At 40.6% G+C, this 11,332-nt stretch overlaps 1 protein-coding gene across 1 annotated transcript; it reads left to right on the forward strand.

Annotated features, from left to right (window-relative positions):
- The first annotated feature begins 565 nt into the window (after positions 1-565).
- Positions 566-1,384, forward strand: LOC122643577. Its single transcript, XM_043837192.1, has one exon. The coding sequence runs from the start codon at positions 566-568 to the stop codon at positions 1,382-1,384; it is 819 nt and encodes a 272-aa protein (XP_043693127.1).
- The last annotated feature ends 9,948 nt before the right edge of the window (positions 1,385-11,332 follow it).

Consider the following 11,332-nt stretch of genomic DNA (forward strand, 5'->3'; position numbering starts at 1 on the left):
TTCTTCTCTGCCTTGCACTCAAGCCACTAACACCACGACATTACCTCCCTACGTTACTCCAATTCAGCCCTCTCAAAATCAAATTCTACATTCCTCTTCCGTTACGGTCCCCACTTTCAAATAACCCTCATAATCATAAATTTACTCCTACCCATAATCCTCTCCACTTTAATGTCCCACCATTAGATGTTTTCGTCCCCCCACACTTGTCTCACCCTGATCCATTGTCCTTAACTCAACCCAACGAGAATCCTGGGAGCCAGGTTCTCTCTATTCTCAAACGCCTCCCCCTGACACCCGAGGTTACAAATGCTCTTACGGCCCTCCTTCCCCACCTGTCAGTTTTCTATCTTTCTACCCCTGGAGTGGTCGAGAACCCAACCAAACCTGAAATACTGAAACCAAGTCGAAGTGCACAGGCGCCCAAACGTCTTCGTACGTCACCAGACACTTCAGACGAACTAGATGTTAAGGAGGAGGAATGTGCCGCGGCTGTCGATGGTCATGGGCATTTTTTATTTCAAACCCCCGTGGATGCTGGCAAACACCAGCGCCACGGGAGACAATGAGGCTATTGGGGTGGAACTGTCAGGGGCTGGGGAGACCCTCGACAGTTCGCGCCCTTCATCATCTCCTTAGAAGGGATAATCCAGATGTGGTGTTCCTAAGGGAAACAAAGAGTAAGGATGCTGTTATTGAGAGGATTATGCGGCGTGGAAACTTTCATGGCTTGGTTATGGTTAAACCTGAAGGCGCTGCAGGTAGCCTTGCTTTGCTTTGGAAGGAGAATGTGAAACTGTCAATAAAGATAGCTGAGAAGAACTTTATCGATATGGAGATCAGTATGGTGGATGCGATGCCTTTTTTGCTCACTTGTGTGTACGGGGATCCGATAAAGCATAGAAGGAAGCTGGTTTGGGATCGTCGTGTGTGCGCCCTCCACAGTCATCAACAACACAGGTGGCTGTGTTATGGAGACTTCAACTCCTACCTTTCTTGGCATGAGAAGGATGGTGGTTCCCAAAAGTGCTCCAAAGATATTGATATTTTTAGAGATTTTATTGACAAGTGTGATTTCTTGGACCTGGGCTTTCACGGCCCTATGTACACATGGAGTAACAAACGGAGGGGTCAGGACAACATCAGGATCCGCCTGGACCGTGCTCTATGTAACCCAGCATGGCGACAAGCTTTTGCAAATGCGGCAATATTCATGAAGCCCACGGTAAGCTGTGACCACTGCCCTATTCTTTTAGATACAGATGGTGGACGATCCACAGGGAGGAGACCTTTCCGTTTTGAATCCATGTGGCTGTTTCATAATGATTGTAAAAATGCAGCCTCTCGTGCATGGTCTTTGCCTACCACAGTTCCCGTGGTTTAGCAGGTTCTGAGGAAGATTCAACATTGTAGAACGGTTTTTACCAAATGGAACAAAGAGGTTTTTGGTAATGTCCAGGAAAATATAAAAAATTTGAAGGACGAGCTTGAGCATATCCAGAGTCTCCCTCCATCACTTTTCTCACAGCAGCGAGAATCTAAAGTACACAAACTGTTGGAGGACGAATTGCAAAAGGAAGAAGAGATGTGGAGACAAAAATCAAGGGTTGACTGGCTGAAAAGAGGAGATAAAAACACGTCCTTTTTTCATTAATCTACTCTAAGGAGAAGGCATCGCAATAAAATCCTAAAGCTGAAACTTCCAAATGGCCAATGGTCGACACCTGAACCACAAGTGGCAGATATTTTATGTAACCATTTCCAAAATCTGTATGCCTCTGAACCTCTTAATATTAATTCTCTGAATTCTGTTTTGGAGTTTGTTCAACCGGTGGTTACGGAGGAGATCAACAACTCCTTGTGTGCCCCCCCCTCGGCTAGAGGAAGTTAAAACTGCCCTCTTTGCTATGGCCCCCTTAAAATCACCAGGACCAGATGGACTGCCACCGGCCTTTTTCCAAAATTATTGGGATATGGTGAAGGATGACCTATTTCTTCTTATGAGTGTTTTTTTTAGAACAGGTCAAATTCCAGGGGAATTAAATAGGACCTATATCTGTCTTATCCCAAAGGTGAGTGCCCCAGAGTCGGCTGACCAGCTTAGACCGATAAGCCTTTGTAATATTGCATTTAAGATCATAACAAAGCTTGTGGCTGATCGCTTGCATGAAGCGTTGGACCAGATCATTGCTCCTTCCCAATCGGCTTTTATTAAGAGCCGGCTGATCTCGGAAAACATCTTGGTGGTGCATGAAATGTTCCACTATATAAAGAAGCACAAGAAAGGGAAAGAGAAGTTCCTAGCCTTGAAATTGGACATGTGAAAGGCGTACGACAGGTTTGAATGGAATTTTATCGAAGGTATGCTCCTAAAATTGGGTTTCAGTGGGTGGTGGGTTTATCGTGTTATGACATGCATCTCTACAGTCTCATATAACTTGCTAATTAATGGTTGCATTAAGGGAGCTATCTCTCCTTCTAGAGGAATCAGACAGGGGGACCCCATCTCCCCTGCTATTTTTATTCTTTGCTCTCAAGCTTTAACAGCCATTATTAGGCATGCATGCTGAGTTGGCTGGTAACCTCCATGGGATTAGAGTGAGGCACAGGGGCGACCCTATTACTCATCTCTTGTTTGTAGATGATTGTTTATTGTTTGCTAGAGTAAATCTTCAGGAAGTTAATTGTCTCAAAAATTGCCTGGACTTGTACTGTCAAGGGACTGGCCAGTCAATTAATCTGCAGAAATCTAGCCTCACATATAGCCCAAATACCCATGACAGATTCAAGAGATGGTTCTCAAGAATTCTTAAGGTCCAGTATGGGGAGGGTCCCGCAAAGTATTTGGGCTTACCTATAGAATTTGGGGTCTCAAAAAAGTTTGTCTTTGAGGAGGTGAAGGAGAAGACATTAGGTAAGCTATAGGGTTGGAAGGAGAAATTATTATCTCATGCAGGGAAGGAAGTCTTGTTGAAAACGGCGGTGGCCCCAATGTCAAACTTTGCGGGGTCTCATTTCGAACTCCCCGCTTCATTCCATTAGTCCATTCGAAAGACTTCTTCAAGCTTTTACTGGGGAGACTGTGACGATCGCAAGAAAATTCACTGGATGTCCTGGCAAAGGCTGTGTCGCCCAAAAGCATCAGGAGGACTTGGGTTTAAGGACTCGAGGTTGCAAAATTCAGCCCTACTTGCTAAGGCGGCATGGCGTCTGTGGTCGTCGCCAAATTCCTTCTGGGTCCGCTTTATGAAGGCCATATATTTTCCATACACGGATTTTATGAAGGCAAAATTGGGTAATAAACCCACATGGGGCTGGAGAAGTCTGCTTCTCGATAGGGAGGTTCTTGAGAAAGGTTTGATCTGGAAGATGGGTGATGGCACAAGAGTTAATATATGGAGAGATCGCTGGATCCCCTTAAACCCAGATTTCAAGCTAAGGTTCCAAAAGCCGGAAGGGTGTACTCTAAATATTGTAGCAGATCTGATTGACCCTGTGAGCCGGATGTGGAGAGTCAACCTATTACACCGTTTGTTCTAGCCTACAAACGTTGAAGCCATCCTAAAAATAAAGCTTAGTTTATTTCTAGGTGAGGATTGGTAGATATGGGGCGCAGCAAAGACGAGGATTTTTTCAGTCCAATCGGCTTATAAATGCTTGTTGAGGAAAATACCTCATATACTCCAAGCCATGTTTTGATGATAACAAATAAAGCCTCTCTTGGACTAACATTTGTGTAAGATGTTTAAATGAGAGAGTCGCACCAAGTGAGGGGGAGCATACACAAGAGCATGCACAAGAGTGTATACAAATGCATACAAGGATACTGCTCAAGATGATTCCAAAGACTTGGAAGTCAAAGAGTCAAACTTTGAAGACAAAAAGCCTTGGCTAAACAAAAGAGCTTTTGTCAAGATTGAAGATAATTGAAGACATTGTAATCTTTTGTTTGTAAATATAAAGTCACAAATGATGTAGTGCACACACGCACGCATACATCCATTTAGAATGTCCTTAGGCGGTAAAATGAACCCCTAAGACATGTGACCATTTAGTTTTGGAATCCCCCAAACCAACCCCTTAATGGAATTGGCCTATTTCCACAGAAAATTGCCCAATCCGGCATATCGGTTCCCAAAATGGCATACCGAATCAATGGCAATCTCAGGAAATTTGTCACAGTAGCCCTCCGAAGTATGCTGGTTGATGATCCAGCATACCGGATCCTTTTTAGCCTTTGTTTTACCCTGATCCAGCATACCAGATAACTATCCAGCATACCGGATCAATATAAGGCTATTATAATTTGACCATTATTCATTTGTTGAATATGGAAATTAGGTAATCCAACATACCAGATTGGAATCCAACATACCGGATTATATATGGCTTTTGGAATTCGAACTTAATTTAGATTCTTAATTAAATTAAGCCATCTAGCCTATAAATACCCACTTGTTTAAGGCTCTAAACACCACTACTAATCATAATTAAGGGCCTCCAAAAATAAGTTAATCTCAAGTGAGAATTCAAGCACTCATTCAAGGCATTCACTTTCACTTAGCTTCCTTCATTCAATTTGTATTAAAGTTCAAGATTGAAAGGTAGCATATCATTACTAAAGATTGAGATAACTCTAATCCTTTAGTACATTCATTTTTACTTTATAAGTAAGTTGAGTTTTTTGCGCAGAATTAAGAGTAGGTTGAATCCTCTTGCTCACTAAATCAAGATTAGTTGTTTTTAAGTCCTCTTGCTCATCTTTCAAGATTTGTACGAGTCCACTTGCTCATCCTCAAGATTTGTTGTTTGAGTTAAAATAATTACCGCAAGCGTACGGGTCAATCGTAGCTATGGGTCGAACACGAGGAGATATACGCCACTCAATTTAACTAACTTAAAAGTAATACAAAGTGAACCAAATTAAAGTGTTAAATTAAACTAATTAAACTAATGAAAATTTATGCATCCTAACTCATAAGCATATAACAAAATTAAGGGATTAAATTGGTGTCCTAACACATGAGCATCTAACCTAGCAAACTAAAGCGAATTGAAAGGAATAAAATTGCATCCACACATAATAACCACATAAAAAGAAATAAGGGAATAAAAGTGCATCCATAAACCATAACCATATAAAAAAAAATAAAAGAAATAGAGAGAGAAGAAGAAGACGATAGAGAGAGATAGAGGAGAGGGAGAATGAGAGTAAAGGTATAGAGAATGAGATATCTTGATGTGCTTGAATAAACTTACCATTGGTTTCTCTTCTAAATCTCCAAGTCTTGTCATCAACATAGGAACTTAGACTAGGAAGCTTTAAACTAAAACTATTACAACCATTAAACTAGACTTATGAAATCAAAACTAAGAACTTGAAAGAACTAATCTTATGAAATCAAAACTAAAAACTAGAAAGCCAAAAATCACAGTTTAGAAGGAAAAGAAGAGAAGAAATTTCACTAATGAATGAGCAACATTACAAAGGAGAGGGTAGGGGTATTTATAGGGGGAAGAGAGGAGAAGAGAGAAGAGGGAAGTGTAGGAGAAATATTCCCTAAGAAAAGAGAATATTCTCTTCTCCTTCCTCTTTTACATTGCCTTGAATCCCAAGAAAAAAGAAAAAAAATAGAAAGAGGGAGAGAAAAGAATCCTAGATACTTAAACCTTCTATTTATTAAAAAGTGACTTTCTAATTCTAACTTGTGCTTCCTTTTCTTTGTAGATATCTTCTCCAAGCAATGGGTTCAAGGCATCTTTGACCTTTCAACCTTCCATAGATGAGAGAATATCTTTCAAAAGAAATCTAGCCCAAGTAGAATTCCAAAAGTGCCCTTGGAAAGTTGGAGGAGAGAGAGAGCAAGGGTGATGACTAGGATTTTCACTCAATCAAATAACACAATGCCCATCATGTCCCCAAGTAAAATCATGGAGCGCTGGGTGCAGCCCAATAAAAATCGTGGACAGTAGTGGGCCTTCAAAAATAATGGAATCTAGTGGCAGTGTGGGTCCCTCCATGTGGGCAGCAGTCCTTCTCTCTCTTCAATAATGAAAAATTACCGTAACAGTCTGTACTTGTAGTAGATGTCCACCATTGCTTAGAAATATCTTCTATAATGTCAAAAATGTCCTTGGGCAGTGGTAGAATGACTATGGGCTTGCACTACAGCTCCTTTCTGACCCATTATCCTTTCTTGGGTTGAAAAGAATAATCAACTGCATGGAGGCCTAAACGAATGCGTACTTGCGTTCTGTCACGTCCATCTTGCTCCAAATTTAGTCCTCTTTACACCCATGGAAAGAAAAATGGCAACTTTATGTGTAACTTGGAACATACAACTCCCGATAGTCCAGAATAGCCCAAAACCTGAAAAGCATAAGAAAGCACCAAAGTAACTCTGCCAATGTGGTAAAATGTATGCTTTATGCCCTAAGATTTCACACATAAATGTGCTCATCAGATTCCCTCACACTTGAACGTTACTTGTCCTCAAGTAAAGCAAAAGAAACACCAACCTAAAATGCAAAAAATCCTAACTCACTTTCGTAGGGATCACGATTGCACTTAGCATGTGCAACAAGCCTTTAAACCCCTAGGTTACCCCTAGTGGACGAGTTGTGTCTCGTGGGTGTTTGCAGTGAATATACACCCAAAATTCAATAAATAAAAAAGAATGATGTAAATTTTTCTCATGGCATAAGTAAGATAGTGCACACAATCTCAAAGAAATACTCAACTAAAGATCAAGGAGCCAAAGATTCCCCCACACTTGAATTTTATCACCCCACATCAATTCAAGTAACAAGCATGCATCAAGGTCAAGAGATCTCCTCATATTTTCTGAACACTACTCACCTTCAAGTAAACCACTCATAGCATTGATGGAACCAAAGACTGAGGCATTAAGTATTTTTTACCATACTTTTTTTTTCAGGCATTAAGGCAAAAGCTTTTTTCTTTCTCAACCACAAACTCTATTTCTACTCCACTACTGTTCTCCGAATGACATGGTGGAGCATACACCAGACACCCAAATACTTGGTAGATTCGCTTTTTGCATATATCTATAAGACATTGAGACATTGATTCAAGAGGTTTTTTTTTTCTTTTGAGTTTCCTTCCAAGGAATTTCGATCAAGTCACCCTGCTTCATGAGGCACAGTGCCCTGTCTAGTCCCAAGGAATTCCACTTTTCTTTCTTTTTCTTTTTTTTTTCTTTTTTTTGCTTTTTCATTCACTTTCATGCCTTGCCTTGCCACAAACAAATTGGTCTCAACTACTAGCCAAAAGATCAAGGGGTCCATAAAATACATAGAGAAATCTAGCCATCAAATGAAATAACACTTATATTTTCCAACTCAATCCCTCTCACCGAATACAAACCAACTACCGTCCTTAAAAAGGGATTTTTTATTATTTTGCATGCTAGGGCACGTAATTCCCTCTTTCTCTCACTTTGCAAATCGAAGAGACTTATGCACATAACCAAACTATCGCCACAATCATAATTCACAAAATTCAGCAATTAAGTCCAATACCCCCCCACACTTAATTCATGCAATGTCCTCAATCCATGCAGAAAATAAGAATAAGGACAAGGGAGGGGATACATACCAGGATATCAGTGGTCAAGGTAAAGAGGCTCATGGAGATCCATGACCTCTTTTTCAACTGGAGTAGGCATCTCAATGTATGGCTTCAAACGTTGACCATTGACCTTAAAAGTAGCTCCTGTACTTGGATTGAGGACTTCAACAGTCCCATGAGGATAGACAGTCTGAACAATATAGGGGTCATCCCATCTAGAACGCAGCTTACCTGGAAAGATGTGTAAACGAGAAATATACAACAAAACTTTCTGGCCTACCTCAAAAGTTTTTCTCAAAATATTCCTATCATGGAAAGCCTTGGTTTTTGCCTTGTAAATCTGGGCATTCTCATATGCCTCATTCCTAAGCTCTTCCAACTCAGATAGTTGGAGTTTCCTATGGGCACCTGCAATGGGTAGGTCAAAGTTAAGCTTCTTGATAGCCCAAAAGGCCTTGTGCTCAATCTCTATAGGTAAGTGACATGCCTTTCCATACACTAGACAGTACGGAGATTGACCAAGATCGATCTTGAAGGCTGTCTTATGGGGCCACAAAGCATCTACCAACCGGTTAGACCAATCCTTACTGTTCGGGTTGATGGTTTTCTCAAGAATTTTCTTTATTTGTCAATTTAAAACCTCAACCTGGCCACTGGTTTGGGGATGGTAGGGTGTGGCCAACTTATGGATGATGCCATACTTTCTCATGAGGGCCTCAAAGGGTCGGTTACAAAAATGCTTACCCCGATCACTAATGATAGCACTGGGAGTACCAAAACGGGAGAAGATGTTCTCCTTCAAAAATTTCATAACCACCTTGTGGTCATTGGTCTTACAAGCAATTGCCTCAATCCACTTAGACACATAGTCCACAACAAGTAATATGTACAGGTTACCAAAAGAATTAGGGAAAGGCCCCATAAAATCTATGCCCCATACATCAAACACCTCAACCACTAGAATTGGGTTGAGGGGCATCATATTCCTCTTAGAAAGAGGTCTTAAAGATTGGCATGAAGAACACGCCTTGTAATAAGTAAAAGCGTCTTTAAACAGACTAGGCCAATAAAATCCACACTGTAAAACCTTGGCCGCAGTTTTATTAGGCCCAAAGTGGCCTCCATAAGCCTGATCATGGCAAAATGATAAGACAGATTGTTGCTCATGATTAGGAACACACCTCCAGATTACTTGATCCGAACAAATCTTAAAAAGATAAGGATCGTCCCAAAAGAAATATTTTACCTGTGAAAATAAACGATTCTTATCTTGGGTGGACCAATGTGCAGGTGTCACACCCGTAACTAGATAATTAACAATGTCAGCAAACCAAGGTTCACTAGACACTGCCATCAGATACTCATCAGGAAAGTTCTCGTTGACTGGAGAATCAACAGTCAAAGAATTAGGCAGCCGGGATAAATGGTTTGTAACCAAATTTTCATACCCTTTCTTATCCTTAATTTTCAGATCAAATTCTTGCAACAAGAGGACCCACCTAATGAGGCGAGCCTTGGCATCTTTCTTCTGCACAAGATATTTGATAGCTGCATGGTCAGTGTAAACAATAACACATGAGTCATTCAAGTAGGGCCTGAACTTCTCTAGAGCAAATACAACAGCTAAAAATTCTTTCTCAGTGGTAGTATAATTGAGCTGTGCATCATCAAGAGTCCTACTTGCATAATAAATCACATGGGGAAATTTGTTGATTCTTTGCCCAAGAACAGCCCCTATAGTAAAATTAGAGGCATCAAACATAAGCTCAAATGGCACTGTCCATTTTAGAGCTTGCATAATGGGGGCTGAGGGCAATGCTCTTTTCAATTGCTTAAAGCTCTTACGACACTCAGGAGAAAAAATAAATGGGTAGTCCTTTACCAAGAGGGAAGTGAGAGATCTAGCTATCTGGCTAAAGTCCTTGATGAATCTTCTATAAAAACTTGTATGGCCCAAAAAAGATCTAATATCTTTCAGACTCTTGGGTGGTGGTAAATTGATAATAAGGTCCACCTTAGATCTATCAACCTTAATCCCCTCTTTGGACACAATGTAACCAAGAACTATGCCTTGCTTCACCATGAAATGGCACTTCTCCCAATTTAAGACCAAGTTCTTTTCTATGCATCTTTTGGGAACCAAAGAAAGATGATGCAAGCAATGAGAAAAGGTAGAGATGTGAATAGAAAAATCATCTATAAACACCTCTAAGAAGTGTTCTACTATATCAGAAAAGATATTCATCATGCACCTTTGGAATGTGGCAGGGGCATTGCAAAGCCCAAAAGGCATATGCCGATAAGCAAAAGTTCCATAAGGGCATGTGAAAGTGGTCTTGTGTTGGTCCTCTAGAGCAATAAGGATTTGGTTATAGTCTGCATATCCATCAAGAAAATAATAATATTCATGGTCAGCTAGTCTCTCTAACATCTGATTAATAAAAGGCAAGAAGAAGTGGTCCTTCTATGTTGCCGCATTCAATTTCCTGCAGTCAATGCACACTCTCCATCCCATTTGGATACGGGTTGAAATTAATTCATTATTGGCATTCTCAACTACAGTAACTCCTCCTTTCTTAGGCACAACCTGCACAGGACTCACCCATTGGCTATCAAAAATAGGATAAATAATGTCATGATCCAAGCACTTTAGGATCTCTTTCTTGATTGCCTCTTTCATCACAAGTTTAGCCCTTCTTTGGGGTTCCCTAGAAGGATTGGAACTCTCCATCAGATGAATATGATATTGAATAATGGAGGGGCTAATACCTTTGATGACAGATATGGTCCAACCTATGGCTTCCTTAGGGTCCTTTAGAAGCTTAATCAACTCTTCTTCCTGAATAGAAGTCAAATCAGAAGCAATAATAACAGGGAGAGTATGATCTTGCCCTAGGAAGGCATACTTGATGTTGGAGGGCAATACCTTCAACTCTAATGTGGGGGGCTCAATAATGGAGGGTTTGAGGGAATCATTGACACCCTCCAATTCCTGCATACATTCTTGAAATCCTGAATCAAAATCAATCTCAAAAAAAGTATCAATATCATCGGGAAATCCTTAAAGCATATACACCTCTTCATCCATATCAGGCTGCTTGCCCAACCTAAACACATTGAAGTCAACAGAAGTATTGCTAAAAGATAATTTCATGAGACCATTCCTGTAATTGATTAAAGCATTACTGGTAGCTAGGAATGACCTACCCAAGATGATAGAGATTTGGTCTTTGAAGTTGGCAGTAGGTTGGGTATCTAAAATAATAAAATCCACAGGAAAAATAAATTTCCCAACCTTCAACGGGACATCCTCAATCATTCCCTTAGGAACTTTAACCGACCGATCTACAAGCTGAAGAGTGATTTTGGTGGGTTTCAGCTCTCCCAATCTCAGTTGTTAGTAGACATGAAAGGGTAAGAGGTTCACACTTACACCAAGGTCCAATAAGGCATGTTCAATAATGGTATTGCCTATAGTGCAAGAGATGGTGGGGCTTCCAGGATCCTTATGCTTGGGTGCTACTAGCTGTGAGATGAGAGAACTAATGTTAACAGCCAAGAATGCTTTTTTGGGCACATTGGTGGTCCATTTTTGGGTGCATAAATCTTTGAGGACTTTAGCATAAGTGGGGATCTGGGCAATGGCATCCAACAAGGGGATATTCACCTAAACCTGTTTGAACACATCCAATATCTTCTCCACAGAAGGAGACTTCTTGCTAACCTGCCTATTTGGGAAAG

This window comes from Telopea speciosissima, chromosome 10, assembly GCF_018873765.1.
Source record: "Telopea speciosissima isolate NSW1024214 ecotype Mountain lineage chromosome 10, Tspe_v1, whole genome shotgun sequence".
Taxonomy (NCBI): Eukaryota; Viridiplantae; Streptophyta; class Magnoliopsida; order Proteales; family Proteaceae; genus Telopea; species Telopea speciosissima.